At 40.9% G+C, this 25,042-nt stretch overlaps 1 protein-coding gene across 6 annotated transcripts in view; it reads left to right on the top strand.

Annotated features, from left to right (window-relative positions):
• casz1 (castor zinc finger 1) overlaps positions 1–25,042 on the top strand; it is a 256,887-nt gene that overhangs the window by 42,655 nt on the left and 189,190 nt on the right. For 4 of the 6 annotated variants that reach the window (XM_035740663.2, XM_052482720.1, XM_052482712.1 and 1 more), the window contains exons 1-2: positions 7,592–7,707; positions 21,396–21,499. In XM_035740663.2, the coding sequence (XP_035596556.1) occupies positions 7,607–7,707; positions 21,396–21,499 (205 nt within the window). In that variant the 5' untranslated portion in view covers positions 7,592–7,606. Of the gene's footprint in view, positions 1–7,591; positions 7,708–21,395; positions 21,500–25,042 lie in introns of those variants that run through there. The other 2 variants (XM_052482717.1, XM_052482718.1) reach the window with 1 other exon arrangement.

Below are 25,042 nucleotides of genomic sequence, written 5' to 3' on the forward strand. Positions count from 1 at the left end.
GAGGGGTCGCACGGCCTAATCTGAGAATGAAGGGGTCAGTCCAGAGGTGATAACGGGGTCAACGTGGCACGCTACTGCACTCAGTCTAAAAGAGCTACATAATACCGTCATGGCTGGGAAGCAGGGTCTCTAGCACTTAGAAGATGAGGGGATTCCAATCAGTTTCCCCTGATATATGCACTTAAGCAGCAGGATCGTATAGGCCCCTATTCAATCAGAAGTGCATAAACAGGAAGTGATGGGTCAAGGCAAAACAACATTTTCCTCACACTTTGAGAAGGTGTTTTTGAATCGAGTTTGTTTTTGTTTCACCTAGCAAACATTAAACCGCCCATCAAATGATTCTGAAGACGTACATTTTGACAGAGTCTTGACAAGTATCGTTAACTTACATTCACCTGCTTTCATTTACCTTTTCAAACAGCAAACAAAACAATACCAGTACGGTGAATTGTATCTCCTTTTTCCTTTGTTCTCAGTCAGAAAAAAAGGACTGTCAGGTAGGGAGGCCCATTCACACATCAACTCATCAACAAGAGAGGATTGATTAAAAGTCCCCTTTATTACCTCCTGCATCCTTAATGGACACTATACTTTCAAAATGGAAGAAACAATTAGAGTTTTACTGCTTTGTGGGCACTACTGATTTATATAAATCACAGCACGGGTGTAAATTTTTCAATAAAAGACAGAACCACTCCTCGCATGCATAATCAGTGTGTCTACAAACACACTGTAGGGGAGAGTGGGGTATGTTGAACCTTTTTTCAATTCAGCATCACTATGTCAAGGGAAATATAGTATTCTTTCTAATGAAGATATTGTATCCACATATATTTCAGGATGTTGTGTATCCCTGGAAATAATCAGAATTAATGTAGACATAACAGTTTTGAAAACATAGCTTGTCCATAAAAGTGGTCTCGTTGCACAATTTACCTGAGGTGTGGGGAAATTGAGCATAGGGACAGGATACGTTGAGCTGCCTTGGGGTAAGTGGGTGTTTGTGTCCTATGACAGTGGGTGATGATGCTGCTAGGTCAAAGTTGAATTCATGATGCTGCTAGGTCAAAGTTGAATTCATGGGATGGGGGTGTGGTAGATTGTCTATATTAAATGTATGCCTACATTGAGATACAGTTCAATATCACTTACCCTTCCATTTCTTGACCAGTTGTCTGGGACAGTGATGATATTTCGCTGTGCAAATGCATAGGCAAGTTCTCTGCATATGAGGCTACTAAGCCCATGGAACTGGTCCATGAAATTCTTGATATGTTTAGCGAGCTCAGACTCCGATAAGACCTTGTGTGCCTCTGCTACTCTGTCATAGCCCCTCTTTCGTACAGGTACATGTTTGTTTTCTTTTTTGTCAGTGTACCTCTTCAGTGTCATTGTTTATCTTTTCATCCCTTGCTGCTGCTCATATTGACTTCTTCCCTTCTCTCAATTCCTTGGCTGCTCCCTCAAGAACCTCAAGGAGGGCCAGACCCCTGCTTGTTTTACATTAGTATACATGGGGCACATTGCAAAAATACTAAAACTGACTAAATGTAATCATAATCATCATAATCGTATAGGGTATGGTGGCCATTTACTAAATGGCTCAACTTACCCCAAGGCAAACATTTTGACTATATTCGACCACGCACCTACAATGATACACTTTCATGCTAGGTTTAGGACCTCATATCGTGGCTTATACCCCCAGCTGATGTACAAAACTATCTACTTTGGTTTAGATACAAGCATCATGAAACCTTAACACAATAAATTGATTTGACTTTGTGAAAATGTTTTTTGGAACTAACTTACCACTTTTTTTCATGTAGTTTCTTCCTTCACAGACTCCATGAAATGATGACCACTTCTAAATGACTTAAATGTAATGTAAATGTAAATATTTGGTCACATGATTAATTTTGTTTATGGTTCCCAGAAACAATGGTTGGTTCAACTAACCCTTTGGCTCAACTTACCCCACTCTCCCCTCCAGTAGTGCACATGTCAAGTTCACACTCTTTTAAATTGGTTGGGCCCCACTGGTAAGAGAAGCAGCTTGAGGGAATATGTAAACAATTTGTATGCTTTACTACCCCTAATATTTCTTTATATGTTTGAGCCCCAAAAATTTGAGAGAAATAAAAGTGCAACTGCTGTTTGGATTTTAGATGTGTGTTTTTTATGAATTAGAGGCTTCTTCCAACATCATTTTTTATTCTTAAGGATGCACATGTGCGTACACACACACACACACACACACACACACACACACACACACACACACACACACACACACACACACACCACACACACACACACACACACACACACACACACACACACACACACACACACACACACACACACACACACACACACACACACACACATAAAGAGAGCAGCTGGGTTTTATTTCAGAGAATAAAAGCAATAATGGTTGGAAGCCTTTGAAATCATTAATAGATAAAAGAATGAGAGATCACATGACATCTGGAGGGAGATTGAAGTTTGATCGCATCTTGCGTCTGATCCATTATCCAGCAAAAAAGAGACGGATTACAATCTTCTTCTAATTAACCGTTTTGAGGGAAGCATAGTTTAGGTGTGGGATTTGATCTACACAATAATTTCCAAAGAGTCAAAATATATATCTATATTTGTCTGGACAATACACTCAACATAGATCAGTGTAAGAGGAGAGCCTGTATGGTGCTTTCAAATGGTTTCAATAGAAAATGGGGTATGCTTACGTATGTACTGGATTTGCCTATAGTATGTACCTCTCTGTCAGGGAGTGGGCACGGTACATTCTTGTGTTTAACCGATGGGAGGGATGAACATGGTACAATAGAAAATCTTGCCATTCAGGTTCAGAGGTTTTAACCCGGTCCTCAAATGTGAGAACTTGCACATACTGTACATAAGACTTTTTAAAGCTTCCGGAACTCCGTTTGACATTTCTTAGGACAGGTTGCCCCTCTTAGTGTCTGAAAACTAGTTTGGCCTCCTCTGTCCTGCTGTACCGCTCTGGTACCTTTTTTTCCCCAAAAAATGAATAAAACAGCTGTAAAAAGGTCCATAAAAGAGTCCGACTACAAAGAGACGACTTCTCAAAGGACTCAAACAGATCTTCAGATACCTTAATCTAGACTGTCATCTGACTTTGTTTGATTTGCGGCAAATACGAGTTCCAATTAGCAATGGTATCAGATCTGACCTAAGTATGAGCAACTAAGAGCTTTTAAAGAAATTAATAAAGGAAAAGTGAATTAAGAGTAATTTTGTGTAATTTGTAGCCTTTTCATTCAACAGTAGTCGTCACTTTGTTTTCAGATCATATGTACAGAGATTAGGGTACGCGTTGATTACTTCAATTCAGTTGACAGGTTAGCTTGGCTCAATAGATGAAAAGGTATTTTATCAAAAGACTTGAAAAATACTTTAATTTGAAGCGCAGCGTGTACAGTCATTGACTGGGTTAGTCTTATAGTTTCTTGTGATCCTTTTTTATCAGCAGAGTCAAAATGGTATGCGTCACTGTATTCACAAGTTCTGACTAGGTTTTCAAAACAGACATAGGTAATATTTCAACTTTTTTTAACCTTGATTTTTCCCCTATCAAAGGCCTAGCTTTTGATTGTGTATTTTTCAACTTCAAAGGTCAAATCCATTGTTTGGGGAAAAAGTAGTGTAATTCCTTTAAATAGAGATCCGAGTATCAACGTCCCCTTAACACTACAGTACCGTACTGCACTTTCAGGATATAGACTGTATGGAAATATGTCCAATAAATGTATCAATTTATACAGAGTAAGTGTACATTACTGTCCGGGAAACAGAAACCTAGAGTCCCTTTCGTACTCAAAAACACTTGAAAGGAATTCCATATAAGCTATGTGTCCACTTGTAAACTGTAGACATCATTGTTGGGGGTGGGGGAGAAGGGGGCGAGTGAAGGAGAAAGCGAGATTACGACTAAGAGAGACTGAGAGAGGGATTGTGCCACATATCAGATCCCATCTTGGAGACTGATTGACATCTTCCATAGTGCATGTAAACAGTAATTATGTGGCAAGAGTACTATAGGCAGTTATGAGGACTTTATAAGCTTAGCCCCTGCCCTGTACCTTTTTAGCAGTGTCCAGCTGATCTCTGCCTGCTCGTCATGCTGCCTCTCATCCATGTGAATCTTTATAAATACAGTGCCTTCAGAACGTATTCGCAGTATTCACCCCACTTTCTCCATATTTTGTTGTGTTACAGCCTGAATTTAAAATGAATTAAATTGAGATTTAGTGTCACTGGCCTACACACAATACCCCCATAATGTCAAAGTTAAATTATGTTTTTAGACATTTTTAAAAATGAATAAAAAATGGAAAGCTGAACTGTCGAGTCAATAAGTATTCAACACCTTTGTTATGGCAAGACTAAATAAGTCACAGAATAAGTTATGTGGAATCACTAATAGTGTTTAACATGATTTTTGAATGACTACCTTGTCTCTGGACCCCACACATACAATTATTTGTAAGGCCGCTCAGTTGAGCAGTGAATTTCAAACACAGATTCAACCACAAAGACCAGGGATGTTTTCCTGTGCCTCGCAAAGAAGGTAACCTATTGGTATATGGGTATAAAAAAAAGCTGGCGTTGAATGTCCCTTTGAGCATGGTGAAGTTATTAATTACACTTTGGATAGTGTATCATTACACCCAGTCCCTATAAAGATAAAGGCATCCTTCCTAACTCAGTTGCCAAAGAGGAAGGAAACTGCTCAGGGATTTCACCATGACCCAATGGTGACTTTAAAACACTTACAGAGTTTAATGGCTGTGATAGGAGAAAACATTGTAGTTACTCCACAATGTTAACTTAAATGACAGAGTGAAAAGAAGGAAGCCTGTACAGAATAAAATATTCTAAAACATGCATCCATCCTGTTTGCAATAAGGCACTTAAGTAAAACTGCAAATAATGTGGCAAAGAAATACATTTTATGTCCATATTACAAAGCATTTTCAAGCATGGTGGTGGTTGCATCATGTTGTGGGCATGCTTGTCATCGGCAAGGACTAGGGAGTTTTTTTTAGGATAAAAAGAAACAGAATAAAGCTAAGCACAGGCCAAATCTGGTTCTGTCTGCTTTCCAACAGATACAATTCACCTTTCGACAGGACAATAACCTAAAACACAAGGCCAAATATACACTGGAATTGCTTACCAAGACAACATTGAATGTTCCTGGGTAGCTTAGTTACAGCTTTGACTTAAATTAGCTTGAAAATCTATGGCAAGACTTGAAAATGGCTGTCTAGCAATGATCAACAACCAACTTGACAGAGCTTGAAGAAATAAAAAAACAAGTCATGTGCAAACATTGTGTAATCCAGGTGTGCAAAGCTCTTAGATACTTACCCAGAAAGACTCAAAGCTGTAATCGATGCCAAATGTGATTCTAACATGTATTGTGAATACTTATGTAAATTAGATATTTATCTATTTCATTTTCAAAACATTTTCAAATATCAGTTCTAACAGGTTTTCACTCTGTCATTATGGGGTATTGTGTGTAGATGGGTGAAGGTTAACATTCATTTAATACATTTTTAATTCAGGCTGTAACACAACAAAATGTGAAATAAGTCAAGGGGTGTGAATACTTTCTGAAGGCACTGTACATTTTTAACACTGCAGTGTGCATTTATTTTTCCTTATCTGGTTAAACACCTGTTTTGACCAAATATCCCTTCAAATCTCATGTATATCTCAATAACTATTTGGGTACACAATTTGTTTACACTTTTGAACGAAATAAAGGTAAACTTTGATTAAAAAAATAAATGGACAAAACCTCAATTAAAAAAAGAACATGACATGCCATGAACTACCTGTCCCATTCAGACGTGAACCATCTTTCAACCTGGCACTTATTATTTGTGTTTTTACCTCAATGTGCTTGTCCCATGGGTGTGTACATTTTTGCAGAATGTGAGGTCATGCTTGAAAAATGTAATGAAAAGCATTTCATGTCATGACACATCAAAACCTGTTTTTACATAAGGACCTGCATTTTTTATATCCGTGCAGTCGTCAAACGAATGTTCCTCTCTGGTTTTGTTTGTTTTTTTTCTTATTATTTTTTTCCTCTGCCCTTTGCTCATAACCGGATCTGAACACAGAGAGACGGGAACAAAAACTGACAGCATTCTTTCACAGTGACTTCACCCATTTTGTCTCATCTGATACCTTTTTGGAAATCATGAAACTAATTCCCTAATTCCCTTTTCATGTACACAGTCAATCCACCCTTTTCAAATGAATTCTGATTAATTGCTACAAATTGAATGACGTGTTCGATATAAGTACACCACCTGGACAGGACGCTAATCTATTGCAGGACCTGCTATGAAATGACTTGTATAATACATCAAAAAGTACATTTTAACTCCAGTCTAGTTTGTCCTGTCAAGTGTGTTGGCCAATGATGTATTTCCACTTCACAACAAAGTTCCATTCTACTTCCAAAGTATTGTTCCTCGGGGCATTCTCTGTGCAGATGCCCCAGTGTTTAAGAGATGTCTGAGACAGGAGTGTTACCTCACCTGGTCTTATATTTACCTCAGATGGTAGGATTAGGAAGTAGCCATGTGGAACATATGGCTCTAATCCACTCTTCCTCCTACTTGGCTAACACACACGCACGCATGCACCCACACACAGGCCGATTGGCCTTCTGGCAAATGCCAGATGCCTGGACCAGTTTTTAGTAGGGTGTGTGTCAAAATGGACATATCTTTTTTGATGTAAAAATAAAACATTCAAACATTTGAAAAAGGGGACCCTTTTGTGCAATTTCTCTGTTATGCAATAATGAGCCTGTGGCTGATCAGTGGTTAATGGCCGGACCCCCTATCAAGATGGTTTACTGATAGACAGCTGAGGTCAGCAAACAAAACTGCTCTGACTCTGAACAATTCCTTTGACCTCATGGCTTGGTTTTTACTCTGACATGCACTGTCAACTGTGGGACCTTATATAGACAGGTGTGTGCCTTTTCTTGTCCAATCAATTTAATTTACCCCGGGTGGACTCCAATGAAGTTGTAGAAACATCTCAAGGATGATCAATGGAAACAGGATGCACCTGAGCTCAATTTTGAGTCTCATAGCAAAGGGTCTGAATACTTATGTAAGTAAGGTATTTCTGTTTTTGATTTTTAATACACTTGCAAAAAATGATATAAACCTGTTTACGCTTGTCATTATGGGTTATTGTGTGTAGATTGATGAGGGGAAAACAATTTAATACATTTTAGTACAAGGCTTGTAATGTAACAAAATGTGGAAAAAGTCAAGGGGTCTAAATGCTTTCGGAATGCACTGTAAATGTAGAAAGAACATATTCTACATTGTTCCCCTCAATCAAAACATTCTGTTTTCTGGGCGACTAAAACCACGATCAGGCCAAACCGTAAATTGCAATATCCTCATGATTCCTGTAATGAAAGTTTTTGCCCTGCCCCTGTGCCTGTGCCCTTGCTGGGGCCTGCTGTTGTGTTGAGCGAGCCACTCTCTTTTCCTCCTATGCACTCGAGAGAAAAATGCGTTCTGATTGTGTACTAATTCCAAATTGCGGGAAAAACACAGCTTTGGAAACTTCACCCCCTTGTTCCTATCAAAGTGAGGAGGGTCTCAGCTTTCTGTAGGTATCATTTTTGTTTCTCAACTCTCAATATTCAGCTCAATAACAACTATTTTACAACCAGTATATTTGATATGGCTTTGAGAGCGGTGCGAGCATGAATGTGCACCGGTCATTGCCAGGGCACAAGCCTAATAGGCCTCGTGGGCAGTAGCCTACAACTGCAGCATTTGTTTAGGACATGACATTTACTGTTGGATGAATAGATGGCTACTAGCAGTGGGTATTATAGGTAACACTTTACTTACTTCAGTCAAAAAGAGGGTGTCTTGTACTGCACCTGAAATCTGCTCCTGCATTCATCCCAATCATCAGCAACAGACCATTGGGGTAGGTTGCATGTCTGACATCAATGTGTGCGCAATTACAATAATCATTTAATATGTTAAATAAAAAATATATAACATAAACACACTTTTGGCACGTAGGCCATGGTGAAATCGAATGTTTTACCTTGTGAGGTAGGTTTTGTGGGTTTCAACATTCTTATCTAGGTCTCATAACCAGCCATAAGATAACTACCTTGGTAGTTTTTATTTTATTTTTTAAAGTCTTATGTAGGTGTAAAAGCCATAAAATAACGCAATATATGTCACAACAGGTCTAAATATATGTGTCATGACAATGTTATGACCATATTATAACAGGTTATGTCAGCTGTTATGACATATTATGCTATAGTTCTGACCGTGTCATAACGTCTTTCTAACGCTGGGTGTAAAGTGTTACCGTATTATATTAACAGTTAATGATCTAGTGTTTTGAGTTTCAACTTCCTCAGGTGTTGAACCCCAAATTAATTAGCCTATGGTGTTAGTTAGTGCACATAAAGATGTATGGATTTAATCTCTATTGAACAAAAAACAATCATGCAACTATAGTCTAATTGTCAACCCTAATTGTCTAATTGTGGTCCTTCTGTAGCTCAGTTGGTAGAGCATGGCGCTTGTAACGCCAGGGTAGTGGGTTCGATTCCCGGGACCACCCATACGTAGAATGTATGCACACATGACTGTAAGTCGCTTTGGATAAAAGCGTCTTCTAAATGGCATATATTATTATTATTATTATTATTAACCCAAAATTCATGACAATCACTGGATTAGGTTGCATATCAAAATACACTACATGACCAGGATGTGTTTACTTGCCCGTCAAACATCATTAATATGGAGTTGGTTTCCACTGGATGTTGGAACATTGCTGCGGGGACTTGGTTCCATTCAGCCACATGAGCATTAGTGAGGTCGGGCGATGATGTTGGGTAATTAGGCCTGGCTCGCAGTCGGCGTTTCAATTCATCCCAAAGGTGTTTGATGGGGTTGAGGTCAGGGCTATGTGGAGGCCAGTCAAGTTCTTCCACACCGATCTCGACAAACCATTTCTGTATGGATATTGCTTTGTGCTTGGTGGGCATTGTCATTCTGAAACAGGAAAGGGCCTTTCCCAAACTGTTGCCACAAAGTTGGAAGCACAGAATCTTCTAGAATGTCATTGTATGCTGTAGCTTTAAGATTTCCCTTCAGTGGAACTAAGGGGCCTATCCCTAACCATGACAAATAGCCCCAGACCATTATTTATCCTCCACCAAACTTTACTGTTGTCACTATGCATTGGGGCAGGTAGCGTTCTCCTGGCCAAACCTAGATTTGTCTGTCGGACTGCCAGATGGTGAAACGTTATTCATCACTCCAGAGAACGCGTTTCCACTGCTCCAGAATCCAGTGGCGGCGAGCTTTACACCACTCCAGCCGACGCTTGGCATTGTGCATGGTGATTTTAGGCTTGTGTGCGGCTGCTCAGCCATGGAAACCCATTTCATGAAGCTCCCGACGAACAGTTATTGGGCTGATGTTGATTCCAGAGGCAGTTTGGAACTCGGTAGTGAGTGTTGCAACTGAGGACAGACGATTTTTACGCACGTCAGTACTCGGGGTCCCGTTCTGTGAGCTTGTGTGGCCTACCATTTCGTGTCTGAGCCATTGTTTCACATAGACACATTTCCAATTCACAATTACAGTTGCACTTACAGTTGACCAGGGCAGTTCTAGCATGGCAGAAATTTTACGAACTGACTTGTTGGAAAGGTGGCATCCTATGACGGTGCCATGTTGAAGATTACTGAACTGTTCAGTAAAGCCATTCTACTGCCAATGTTTGTCTATGCAGATTGCATGGCTGTGTGCTCGATTTTATACGCCTGTCAGTGATGGTTATGGCTGAAATAGCCGAAATCCACTCATTCCACATACTTTTGTATATATAGTGTATCTTGAATCATGCATTCCTGCTTGGACGTGTTAGAGGAGACCTACTTATTTCTTGAATACCCCAGTAGTCTATTTATCATACTTCCTAATAAAGCACTATGGATGACTTTATAAGGGTCATGGGCTGGTGCCACCAACTGTAAAAGTTAGTGGCACCAGTGACACCAGGGGAAAATTAGTTGGCAGGTCGCGCAGTGATGTGTGCTTGTGTGGATAAAATGCCAGGGCCAAATTCTTCACACACACACACACACACCTACCTCTACAGTGCAACAGAGGTGGAGACCAGTATTTCGGTACTCCTAATATGTGGCAATGTTTTGATAAACATTTGTCAGCCTGAACTCAATGAGTATGTTTACAGGCACATGAATATTTCGATATTAAACAGATTATGGCAGTAGTCATGTAAACACCTTACTTTGCTTTTCTTATTCGGCGTAAAGTCACTGTTTTGTTTTGGTTAGCAATCTTTTGAATTATTATACTGAACAAAAATATAAACGCAACAATTTCTACAATTTTACTGAGTTACAGTTCATGTAAGGAAATCAGTCAATTTAAATAAATTCATTAGTCCCTAATCTATGGATTTCACATGGCTGGGAGTACAGATATGCATCTGTTGGTCAGAGATACCTTTTTTTTTAAAAGTAGGGTTCCAGAAGTGTATATGATCTGTGCATGTGCGAGCACCAGCTGAGCGTGCCTCCCTCTTTAGTGCCAGTGAAGTGAGTTGGGAACAACTGAATGTTTGAGTCTTAGAAGTGGTTTTCACATACAAACTTCATATGTTCAAACTCCGAATCAAATTTGCTTCACAAACATAACATGGTCGCTGTGGCAGAATGTTTATTTTGATTGCCAATTTTCTGCATTCATCAGAGTGCCATCAGGTCGCCTGTTTTCAGATGTGTCCATATAAACAGAATTTTTAGGGAAATCGTTCTTGAAAAGCATGTGAACGTTTGAATCAAACTACTATATTAATCTGACTATCCACAATAAACGCATTAATGTGTGCATGTAACCGTACTCAATGTACCTTGCACCTGTCATTATAGCTGTTGGATTTGGCTGTCCACACTATATTACACTTGGGATTGTTGTATATCATCAATCCGTTGGTGTGGCCGGGATCATTCCGCAAAGAAAGATCATAAAACGTTGGATTTGGATCTTTACAGTGTTGTGTGTTTTCTTTTAATGCATCTACACCCACTGAATAAACAGTAGCTGAATTTCAGATCAAGTTGACCGCTGTCATTTAAAAGTCAGCCCAGCCGTCTAGATTAGATTTCCACTGAATATCACATGCAAATGGACAGAGAAATATGACGTTAACATCTGAAATATAGCGATGAATATGATTTCCATATCATAATAGCATCATCATGCTATCACTTGGATGATTGATGTATACAATGATACCCTTAACAAATCATTCCTATCATTCCACTCTAGGACTTTATCCCAACTACCATCATCTTAAATGGCCTAGTGGAAGTCTCATTGTGTTATATGTGATGCTAAGTCCATCTCATTAGGGATATAATGGGAAAATGTAATTAGCACTGGTAATAATTATTGTATTTATTACGTTTTCTGTTTATTTATCAACTACATTTCAACTGGTAATTAGCAGTAATTAGGAGTGGGTTCATTTCCTTATCTTAACTCGTTATGCGTATTGTTAGCAGTTTTATCAAAACTGCTCATAATATGAGAATCTTTGGATTTACCCACTGTATCGAAAAAGGGTATTGGTTTATCATTAGCTGTAGAGTTTAAATTGTAATGGTTGTTCCTCTTAAAGGCGAAGTTCAGTATTTTACAACTTAATGTTAGATGGTTCCTCGCCCTCAGAGGAGTATATGGGGCATGCAGCACGTTCAAAATTTAATGGTCAAATTAACTCAATTATTTGGTTTGACGTTACTTCAAACCATACATTTTTTACCACATCACTCCCATGTATATTTTTAGATGTTTAGCTATGGTGGCTACAGTTAGTTTGGACACACCTACTAATTCCAGGGTTTTTCTTTATTTGTAATATTTTCTACATGTAGAATAATAGTGAAGACATCACATCTATGAAAAAACACATATGGAATCATGTATTAACCAAAAAAGTGTTAAACACATTTTATATTTGAGGTCCTTCAAAGTAGCCAGCTTTTTCCTTGATGACAGCTTTGCACACTCTTGGCATTCTCTCAACCAGCTTCACCTGGAATGCTTTTTCAACAATCTTGAAGGAGATCCCACATATGCTGATCACTTGTTGGCTGCTTTTCCTTCACTCTGCGGTCCCAAGCCTGGAGGTGTGTAAGGGGTATTTGGTCATTGTCCTGTTGAAAAACAAATGATAGTCCCACTAAGCGCAAACCAGATGGGATGGCTTATCGCTGCAGAATGTTGTGGTAGACATGTTGGTTAAGTGTGCCTTGAATTCTAAATAAATCACTGACAGTGTCACCAGCAAGGCACCATCACACCTCCTTCTCCATGCTTCACGATGGGAACCACACATGCAGAGATCATCGGTTCACCTATTCTGCGTCTCACAAAGGCACAGAGGTTATAACCAAAAATCTCAAATTTGGACTCATCAGACCAAATGACAAGTTTGACTGACTGGTTCAAATCGGTCTTATGTAGCTAAATTTGAAATTGGGTTTCTTATATTGGATAAAGGTAGAGACGCAGAGCTACAAAATGGTATATCATACACTGCATGTCAGGAACAAAGGGAAAGATATTCTGCTTTGAAAGTTGATAAACTTGTAAACTCACTTTTGAGAAAAGGGCCTTTGAATGTTTTGGTACCTACTGGAGAGCTCTCCGTTGTCTACACCCATTCAGCATGGTTCACACCCTCTTAAACCAGCCCCACCCATCTCTTTAAGGATTCACATGTAAGATCATGTGCTAAACCGTGAGTACTGTAGTAAAGATTAAGACTAAAAGTGGTAGTAGCCTACAATAAGGAAATATTCCAGGTAAACAGTAATTGTCCAGATACAAATATTTTATAAATATTAGATGACGCTTCCCCAGACACACTTGTCTAAATTGATGGGTCATGGGAAAGAAATGTTCTAACCCCCAATCACATCCAGTGGTGGAAAAAGTACTAAATTGTCATAATTGAGTAAAAGTATAAATCATTTCAAATTCCTCACATTAAGCCAGAAGGCACAATTATATTTTTATATATATATATTTTTTTTGACTGATAGCCAGGGGTACACTCCAACACTAAGACATTATTTTCAAACTAAGCATTTGTGTTTAGTGAGTCTGCCAAATCAGATCCAAAAATATAAATAGTAAAGTAATGTACAGATACCCCCCAAAAATACTTAGTAGTATTTTACACCACTGCCCAAATGCCTTCACACCAGTACAACGCCTTCACACCAAATGCCTTCACACCAGTACAATGCCTTCACACCAAATGCCTTCGCACCAGTACAATGCCTTCACATCAAATGCCTTCGCACCAGTACATTAGCATCCTTTATATACTGTTACACACACACTTATCACATAGTATTCCATACATAAGTTAAGGCCATGCAACCTGAGTTAGGTGCACATGTACAGTACATAAACAGATGCATGCGCTATATATTTATCTGGTGGACACTTGATAGGGTCACATGATATTGCTGTGGTATGTCACAACATCATGTTACGACCACACATATCAATATTCATTTTATATATCAATATTTTGCTAAGTCTTGCTAAGTGGATGGGTCTCTACAGAAGGTGTAAACAGTACAGCCAAATGGTTACTTGCATAGTAGCAATTTTGAAAATTACTCTCTCCAGAAATAAGTCTCTCACTGTTGCCGCCTGCTACCGACCCCCCTCAGCTCCCAGCTGTGCCCTGGACACCATTTGTGAATTGATTGCCCCCCATCTAGCTTCAGAGTTTGTTCTGTTAGGTGACCTAAACTGGGATATGCTTAACACCCCGGCAGTCCTACAATCTAAACTAGATGCCCTCAATCTCACACAAATCATCAAGGAACCCACCAGGTACAACCCTAACTCTGTAAGCAAGGGCACCCTCATAGACGTCATCCTGACCAACTGGCCCTCCAAATACACCTCCGCTGTCTTCAACCAGGATCTCAGCGATCACTGCCTCATTGCCTGTATCCGCTACAGAGCTGCAGTCAAACGACCACCCCTCATCACTGTCAAACGCTCCCTAAAACACTTCTGTGAGCAGGCCTTTCTAATCGACCTGGCCCGGGTATCCTGGAAGGACATTGACCTCATCCTGTCAGTTGAGGATGCCTGGTCATTCTTTAAAAGTAACTTCCTCACCATTTTAGATAAGCATGCTCCGTTCAAAAAATGCAGAACAGATACAGCCCTTGGTTCACTCCAGACCTGACTGCCCTCGACCAGCACAAAAACATCCTGTGGCGGACTGCAATAGCATCGAATAGTCCCCGCGATATGCAACTGTTCAGGGAAGTCAGGAACCAATACACGCAGTCAGTCAGGAAAGCTAAGGCCAGCTTCTTCAGGCAGAAGTTTGCATCCTGTAGCTCCAACTCCAAAAAGTTCTGGGACACTGTGAAGTCCATGGAGAACAAGAGCACCTCCTCCCAGTTGCCCACTGCACTGAGGCTAGGTAACACGGTCACCACCGATAAATCTATAATTATCGAAAACTTCAACAAGCATTTCTCAACGGCTGGCCATGCCTTCCGCCTGGCTACTCCTACCCCGGCCAACAGCTCCGCCCCCCCCGCAGCTCCTCGACCAAGCCTCTCCAGGTTCTCCTTTATCCAAATCCAGATAGCAGATGTTCTGAAAGAGCTGCAAAACCTGGACCCGTATAAATCAGCTGGGCTTGACAATCTGGACCCTCTATTTCTGAAACTATCCGCCGCCATTGTCGCAACCCCTATTACCAGCCTGTTCAACCTCTCTTTCATATCGTCTGAGATCCCCAAGGATTGAAAGCTGCCGCAGTCATCCCCTCTTCAAAGGGGAGACACCCTGGACCCAAACTGTTACAGACCTATATCCATTCTGCCCTGCCTATCTAAGGTCTTCGAAAGCCAAGTCAACAAACAGGTCACTGACCATCTCGAATCCCACCGTACCTTCTCCGCTGTGCAATCTGGTTTCCGAGCCGGTCACGGGTGCACCTCAGCCACACTCAAGGTACTAAACGATATCATAACTGCCATCGATAAAAGACAGTACTGTGCAGCCATCTTCATCGACCTTGCCAAGGCTTTCGACTCTGTCAATCACCATATTCTTATCGGCAGACTCAGTAGCCTCGGTTTTTCGGATGACTGCCTTGCCTGGTTCACCAATTACTTTGCAGACAGAGTTCAGTGTGTCAAATCGGAAGGCATGCTGTCCGGTCCTCTGGCAGTCTCTATGGGGGTGCCACAGGGTCCAATTCTCGGGCCGACTCTTTTCTCTGTATATATCAATGATGTTGCTCTTGCTGCGGGCGATTCCCTGATCCACCTCTACGCAGACGACACCATTCTAAATACTTTCGGCCCGTCATTGGACACTGTGCTATCTAACCTCCAAACGAGCTTCAATGCCATACAACACTCCTTCCGTGGCCTCCAACTGCTCTTAAACGCTAGTAAAACCAAATGCATGCTTTTCAACCGATCGCTGCCTGCAACCGCATGCCCGTCTAGCATCACCACCCTGGATGGTTCCGACCTTGAATATGTGGACATCTATAAGTACCTAAGTGTCTGGCTAGAATGCAAACTCTCCTTCCAGACTCATATCAAACATCTCCAATCGAAAATCGAATCAAGAGTCGGCTTTCTATTCCGCAACAAAGCCTCCTTCACTCACGCTGCCAAGCTTACCCTGGTAAAACTGACTATCCTACCGATCCTCGACTTCGGCGATGTCATCTACAAAATTGCTCCCAACACTCTACTCAGCAAACTGGATGCAGTTTATCACAGTGCCATCCGTTTTGTCACTTAAGCACCTTATACCACCCACCACTGCGACTTGTATGCTCGAGTCGGCTGGCCCTCGCTACATATTCGTCGCCAGACCCACTGGCTCCAGGTCATCTACAAGGCCATGCTAGGTAAAGCTCCGCCTTATCTCAGTTCACTGGTCACGATGGCAACACCCATCCGTAGCACGCGCTCCAGCAGGTGTATCTCACTGATCATCCCTAAAGCCAACACCTCATTCGGCCGCTTTTCGTTCCAGTACTCTGCTGCCTGTGACTGGAACGAATTGCAAAAATCGCTGAAGTTGGAGACTTTTATCTCCCTCACCAACTTCAAACATCAGCTATCTGAGCAGCTAACCGATCGCTGCAGCTGTACATAGTCTATTGGTAAATAGCCCACCCATTTTCACCTACCTCATCCCCATACTGTTTTTATTTATTTACTTTTCTGCTCTTTTGCACACCAATATCTCTACCTGTACATGATCATCTGATCATTTATCACTCCAGTGTTAATCTGCAAAATTGTAATTATTCGCCTACCTCCTCATGCCTTTTGCACACATTGTATATAGACTCCCCTTTTTTTCTACTGTGTTATTGACTTGTTAATTGTTTACTCCATGTGTAACTCTGTGTTGTCTGTTCACACTGCTATGCTTTATCTTGGCCAGGTCGCAGTTGCAAATGAGAACTTGTTCTCAACTAGCCTACCTGGTTAAATAAAGGTGAAAAAAATATATAATAAATAAAATAAAAATGTCAGAAATAGATAGTGTCAGTAAAATAAAATAAAAATAAAATAATATATAGTATGTACAAGAACAATATCAATAATGATATCAGTGATAGATGAGGTAGTTATATGCATTCAATCAGGGGCAAAGTGGCTGAGAAGCAGGATACAAAAAAAATAGTAGCAGCAACGTATGTTAGGAGAGAGCCTGTTTCTGTCCTGCCCTTGACTTTGGTACAGGGCATGTGATGTCCACATAGCCTCTTCGTCACAAAACTGATCATCTCAAAAAGATACGTTTGTCTAGCTGGGTCGAGTCCAGGTGGTGCATGTATAGGCAGACCATCTATGGGAGGATGAATGTCAGCATTGCGCAGCAGCTGAAACCTGGTCTTGACAGTCCGAAAGCTCCTTGTTGACACCACGCTCCAGAGCATCGAAGCTGTAAAACAGGGAACAACAACAACAACTACAAAAAATCAGAAGACATTACAACCCTGCACAACATCAATTCACCTCTCAAGTGTAGATAAGAAGAATAACCTCATACAATGAAAATGATTTTCACCTGATGTGCTGGTGCTGCTTGATCTGTGGCAGTGGACTTAAGTACGGAGTCAGGTGTTGTTGCCAGCCATAGCTTTCCACCAGCACCGTACCATCCTCCAGTCCAACCAGCTGTGGGATGTTGACCCCTGTCACAGTGCTGTCCAGCACAACACCAGCAATCTCTGTGGTCTTTCTGAAGCTCTGCTCGATGAGGCCGAAGCACCAGTCGGGGGCAAACTTGGTGTGGCCTTGGTGTGGCCTGTGATCAGGAAGTGAAGGTCCAGATTGTGGTGGAGCTTGTGCATGGTCCGCCAGGCACAATACCAGAGCACAAACTTTGTCATGTTTTGGCCACTGCAGTTATCACACTTCAGGTCCACACGTGTTTCCCCAAGCTCCGTAGTTGGTGAAGAAATGGTGCATGTAGTTGATGACTGCGCTGCTGTCTTTGCTTGCTTGGGCCAGCTCTCTTTTTGATGGGAGGCATTAGACCATTCTCCTTGTATGACTGGTGGAGGAGAGTCAGGCGTGTTCTACTGATGCTGAAAGACAAATTCCAGATACAAATATTTTAGCATTATTATACAATAGATGCAAAATGGCATTCTGAGATAACATCACTACACACAGTTCATACATGTAATGTTAGCTAGCTTAGCCATCCATCTAACGTCAGCTGGCTAGCTAACAGCAAGCTTTAACTAGCAATACAAGATGATTTTCATAGTTAGCTAACGTTAACCAAATAGGTTCAATGTTAGGTAGCAAGTCAGCCATCGAATACCAGCTGGCTAGTTAACAGCAAGCTTTAACATGCAATGAAAACAACTTTCTTACAAAATTAGAAACTTATAATATCTGAATCTGTAGCTAGACTTTTACCCGTATACATGGATGAAAGCTTCACGGCAGACCGCAACCCCTTTTATTAATTAAGACGTCCTGTGTCGTTTCCGTTTTAGTTTGTACAGCTTTTTTGGCCTGTCGGGTTCCACTGATTTCGAAACTCAGTGAATTTCTTCCGTGACAACACTGTTGATTGCTGTTTCTTCCCAATCACTGTCACCAGAAGACTCTACAATGTCTTCTTCAATTAAAATGTGTTTTTTCCTACCTAAATCGGGGATTTCCTCATCGTCTGAGAGTGTCAGCATGGCATGATCGTTTTCCAGAAAGTATTCCATCACAACTTTTTCCCACGGACCTTTGTCAGTAGCGCCTGATATATTCAGGGCAGCAATGTTATTGAGAGCAGTAGCAACACATTTGCTTATCCTCTGCAGCATAGGTAACTCTGGGTCTTCCTTTCCTGTGGCGGTCCTCATGAGAGACAGTTTAATCAGTGTTTTTGCGACTGCACTTGAAGAAATGTTCAAAATTCTTGACATTTTCCTTATTGACTGACCTTCATGTCTTAAAGTAATGATGGTCTGTCATTTCTCTTTGCTTATTTGAGCTGTTCTTGCCATATAGGACTATCTTCTGTGTACCACCCCTACCTTGTCACAACACAACTGATTGGCTCAAACACATTAAGAAGGAAAGAAATTCCACATATTAACTTTTAACTTGGCACATCTGTTAATTGAAATGCATTCCGGGTACTTCATGAAGCTGGTTGAGAGAATGCCAAGAGTGTGCAAAGCTGTCATCAAGGCAAAGGGTGGCAACTTTGAAGAATCTCAAATCATTTTATTTGTTTAACACTTTTTTGGTTACTTCATGATTCCACTTGATGTTTCATAGTTTTGATGTCTTCACTATTATTCTACAATGTAGAAAATAGTAAAAATAAAGAAAAACCTTGGAATGAGTAGGTGTGTCCAAACCTTTGACTGGTACTGTACTTTCAGGGTAAGAAACCATCTAACACTAAGTTGTAAAATACTGAACATTTCTTAAAGATACAGTATTGAAGAATATTTCAATTATTTCTCCTTTTTTAAAAGGTGAGCCAAGTAAAGCCCTCCTGGCTAAACCCTCCAATAACCCGGACAACGCTGGGCCAATTGTGCGTCTCCCAATGGGACTCCCAGTCACGGCATGTTGTGACCCAGCCTGGGATCGAACCCCACTATCGAGCCTGGGATCGAAAGCCCCTTCAAGTGCAGGTCAAGCAAATACTAGAGAAAGCAGACTGTATTGCAATCATCTCTGATGGGTTGTTGAATGTTTGTGGGCAAGGAATAATTAACTACATCATCTCCACCCCTAAAACCAGTATTCTACAAGAGCACAGACACTAGGGACAACACACACACACCGGTCTCTACATTGCAGATGAGCTGAAGGCAGTCATCAATGACCTTGGACCACAGAAGGTATTTGCACTGGTGACAGACAATACTGCGAACTTGAAGGCTGCTTGGTCTATACTGGAGGAGTCCTACCCTCACATCACACCCATTGGCTGTGCTGCTCATGCATTGAATCTGCTCCACAAGGACATCATGGCACTGAAAACAATGGTTATACTCTACAAGAAAGCCAAGGAAATGTTTAGGTATGTGAAGGCTCATCAAGTTATAGCATCAATCTACCTCACTAAGCAAAGTGAGAAGAATATGAGCATCACATTGAAGCTGCCCAGCAACATCCGTTGGGGTGGTGTTGTCATCATGTTTGACAGTCTCCTGGAGGGGAAGGAGTCTCTTCAAGAAATGGCCATATCACAGTCTGCCGATATGGACAGCCCCATCAAGAGGATCCTCCTGGATGATGTATTTTTGGAGAGAGTGGTAAGCAGCCTGAAACTCCTGAAACCCCTGAAACCTACAGCAGTAGCCATTGCACGGATTGAGGGAGACAAATCCATCCTGTCTGATGTTCAAAATCTGCTTGCAGATGTAAGAGAAGAAATCCATACTGCCCTGCCCACTTCACTGTTGCTCCAAGCAGAGGAAACTGCAGTTCTGAAATACATCAAAAAGCGTGAAGACTTCTGCCTGAAGCCCATACATGCTGCAGCATACATGTCAGACCCCAAGTATGCTGGCAAGAGCATCCTGTCTGGTGCAGAGATCAACAAGGCATATTGTGTCATCACTACCGTGTTTCACCACCTTGGCCTGGATGAGGGCAAGGTTCTTGACAGTCTGGCGAAGTACACTTCCAAGCAAGGGCTTTGGGATGGAGATGCAGTATTGCAGTCGTGCCAACATATCTCATCAGCCACCTGGTGGAAGGGACTTTGTGAATCTGAAGTCCTTTCCCTTGTTGCCTACGTCATCCTCCAAATCCCACCAACATCATCCACCTCAGAGCTCGACTGGTCTTTGTTTGGGAACACACACACCAAAGCTCGCAACAGGCTGACCTGAAGAGTCCACTCATTGAAATCAAGTTCAATTGGTAACTAAATTGTGTTTTTTTTGTTTGTTGGAAGGATTTAATCCTGTGCAATTATTTCTACTTATGATAAGGTAAAAGGTTTATGTTTCTGTCTCCATTTGATATGGTAAATATATCCAATGCAAAAACATCTACATTTAAACTGTATTAATATTAATTTTCATATATTTCCACTAATTCCCATATATTCCCGTTAATTCCCACGGAAAGTTTCCAAATTCCCCAAAATGTGCAACCCTAGTTGCAACCCCCCTTTTGCCCTCAGATCAGCCTCAATTCGTTGGGGCATGGACTCCACAAGGTGTCGAAAGCGTTCCACATGGATGCTGGCCCATGTTGACTCCAATGATTCCCACAGTTGCCAAGTTGGCTCGATGTTCTTTGGGTGATGGACCATTCTTGATACACACAGGAATATGTTCAGCATGAAAAATCCAGCACCATTGCAGTTGTTGACACAAACCGGTGTACCTGGCACATATTACTATACCCGGTTGAAAGGCATAAATGTTTTGCTTATTCACCCTCTGAGAGTCACACATACACAATCCGTGTCTCAGTTGTCTCAAGGCTTAAAAATACTTTTTAACAAGTGACATCAATAAGGGATTATAGCTTTCACCAGGATTCACCTGGTCAGTCTATGCCATGGAAAGAGCAGGTGTCCTTAATGTTTTGTACACTCCGTGTATGTGCATATTAGGCACCTCTGCTATACGAAATGAATTGTACCGTAATGTGTAAAGAAGTCGCAAATAACTCAGTTGATATACAACTCTCTCTTGTATCCCTTTAGGATCCAGCTGCCAAATGATTGCCCATCACGCAGCCATGAGCAGAGTCCAGACTGTAGCTCAACGGTAGGCTGGAGTTCAGACAGAGGTGCTGCCCAACTGACATGTGAGTCTTATTTCTCCTCTACAGTAATTCAGCATTTTCGCATGCTACACTGCCTTCAGAAAGGTTTCACACCTCTGATTTTGTTGTGTTACTGCCTGAATTTAAAATGGATTAAATGTAGGTGTTTTGTCACTGGCCTACACACAATACACCCTTAATGTCAAAGTGGAATTATGTTTTCAGAAATCTTTACAAATTAATAACAAATTAAAATCTGAAATGTCTTGAGTCATTAAGTATTCAACCCCTTTGTTATGACAAGCCTAAATAAATTCAGGAGTAAAAATGTGTTTAACAAGTCACATAATAAGTTTTTGGACTCTCTCTGTGTGCAATAATATCTGCATTGTGTCCCACCACCCGCCAACCCCTCTTTTTACGCCACTGCTACTCTGTTCATCATATATGCATAGTCACTTTAACCATACCCACATGTACATACTGCCTCAATAAGCCTTACTAACCGGTGTCTGTATATAGCCTTGCTACTCTTCTTTTCAAATGTATTTTTACTGTTGTTTTATTTCTTTACTTACCTACACACACACATACTTTTTTTCCTCTGCACTATTGGTTAGAGCCGGTAAGTAAGCATTTCACTGTAAGGCCTACTACACCTGTTGTATTCGGCGCATGTGACAAATAAACTTTGATTTGATTTGATAATAGTGTTTAACATGATTTTTTTATGACTACCTCATCTCTGTACTCCACACACAATTATCTGTAAGGTCCCTCAGTCCTGTGCCTCGCAAAGAAGGGCGCTTATTGGTAGATGGGTAAAAATAAAAAAGAAGACATTCAATATACCTTTAGCCATGGTGAAGTTATTAATTACACTTTGGATAGTGTATCATTACACCCAGTCACTACAAAAATACAGTTCCTAAGTCAGTTGCCGGAGAGAAAGGAAACCGCTCAGGGATTTTACCATGAGGCCAATGGTTACTTCAAAACAGTTACAGAGTTTAATGGCTGTGATTGGAGAAAACTGAGGATGGATCAACAACATTGTAGTTACTCCACAATACTAACGTAATTGACAGAGTGAAAATAAGTAAGCCTGTATAGAATACAAAGCAAAACATTTGGCAAATCAATTACATTTTTGGCCTGAATACAAAGTGGTATGTTTGGGGCAAATCCAATACAACCAATTACTGAGTACCACTCTCCATATTTTAAAGCATAGTGGTGGCTGCATCATGTTATGGGTATGTTTGTAATAAAAAATGAACATAATGGCGCTAAGCACAGGCAAACCCTAGAAGATAACCTGGTTCAGTCTGCTTTTCACCACACACTGGGAGATGAATTCACCTTTCAGCAGGACAATGACCTAAAACATAAGACCAAATCTACACTGGAGTTTCTTACCCAGAGATACTCACAGCTGTAATCGCTGCCAAAGGTGATTCTAAACATGTATTGACTCAGGGGGTTGAATACTTATCTAACCAAGATATATTATTGTTTTATTTTACACATGTTAGAATTTTTCATCCACTTTGATATTACAGAGGATTTTGTGGATCATAACAAAAATCTATTTTAATCCCACTTTGTAACGTACTTTCTGAAGGCACTGTATATGGGATTGTCTTTGAATGTTATCTACAGTGCTGCTCTCAAGAGAGTCTTGCCCTCACTGGTGTCAAGGTAAGTCAACACTGCATCTTAGATTTAGCAACCATACTATAGTCATTTGAATCCACTTCAATATAGCATACAGTGTTACACATCTTTAAAGAGTATAATTTTAGGTAAGTAACATGTATTAAGTGCCACGCACAATTGGAGTATCATTAAAGTGTCTGAATTGACCTGGCTATGTCTACTTAAACATGGGCCTGCTTTGTGATATTGCAAGCTATGGAGACTAATCATTGAGTAAGATACTTAGAGGAATAATCCACTCAAAAACGATCTTTTGGTATTTTTTTCATTAGTCCACTGTGATACAGTTCCAAAGATGTTTTGCATATCAGCAATCAAGTTTTCAAGATATAGTACTTTCAATCAACAAATTGTAATTTGTCACTTATCACGATGGTGCGTTTTGGCAAGTTACAATTTTCTTTTTGAAGTCCTATATCTTGAAAACTTGATTGCTGACATGCAAAACATTTTGGAAATGTATCAACAATGAACAAATGAAAAAAATACCAAAATATAGATTTTGAGTGGATTATTCATCTAAGTGGGTTGGGAAATGCAATATTTCAATGAATAGACAATGATTCATATGAATAAAAAAACATGTTATGAGTGATTTGGATCGAGTATGTTTTTATTGCCTCTTTTTTTATGCAACACATAAAAGCTCTTGTATAGTACAATATCGGTGTCTGTGCTCGGTGTTGAAGTTGCACCTCTGCTTCTTGAAACAACTTAATTGTCTCAAACATGTACGCAAGCAGCACACACGAGTCATGATACCCCAAGGCCTAGATTAATTAAGCTATGAAAGCCCATGAGCAGGGAACATTCAGCAGGTGCCTGTTTGCCTTGGTATGGGACTTGGTTTTGGCAGTGGTGCAGTGGCTCATTATAAATCCATAATTAAGTTACAATTTTATTTGCTTTTTTAACATATAGTCATCAGGGATTGACATGGTTTAAATTCAGATTTTGTAAAGTGCACTCTTGGCTATATTGCTACATTATGCCCTATTCTACTTCAATCATTTGACTCTTTATTGGCTTCGTGAATGAGAAGTCATGAAGCATAATATGGTCGTGCCTTTGTTGGTTTTGACCCTTTTCCTATAGGTGTTAAGATTCAAATTTGCCATAGAGTCGTTTCTGGTGAAGCTTACATTCTCCTGATTCACTCTTAGTCCTAAACAAGCTGATTTGCCCTCCCCCTCTTCACCTCGGCACAAAACAAACACAGTGGCACCCTACCAGGTGCAGGGATGGTCTCCTGAACCCCTACTGTTCAACTCATCCTGTTTTGTGGTCTGTTAGCTGTACTAAGTGAATAGGGAAAGGCAGGTCTCTGTGGGTAACGTCTGTCTTTCGAGTCACCTGCCAGGAGAGAGGGAGGGTGAGAAGCCCAGCAGGGGGGGGGCTCTAGGTGGGATGAGCTGGGCTGTGGGAGAGAATCCCCTGCACACTGGGTGGTCAGCCCCAAATGAGAGGCTCCACCAAACGGGTAACGTATGCCAAGAGCTTGTTCAGGCTAACCATGCAGCCTGTGGAGGGGGGATTGGGCAGGAAATTGAGGTTAATAAGCGTGCTGTATATTAAGCAGTGGTGGGGCGTCCCCAGCCTCTGAGTGCTCAGGTCCAGCACCTCTCTTAGAGACGTTGCCAGCGAACTACAGTTACGTACACCACAGAATACTTCAGCAGTTATGCAGTGACATTATTTATTATGTAGCACAGCATGCATGCTCAAAAGAGGATTTGTTAGAAAAATGCATAAAGATAAACATTAGAGAACTACCGATAATCGGTCATGCCGATATTTATGGCTGGTATTAGCCTTTCTTAGTCCATTGGCTATCAGCCCTTGAGTATCGGCGCAGCCGATTTCCCT

The sequence above is a fragment of the Oncorhynchus keta genome, chromosome 28 (genome assembly GCF_023373465.1).
Source record: "Oncorhynchus keta strain PuntledgeMale-10-30-2019 chromosome 28, Oket_V2, whole genome shotgun sequence".
NCBI lineage: Eukaryota > Metazoa > Chordata > Actinopteri > Salmoniformes > Salmonidae > Oncorhynchus > Oncorhynchus keta.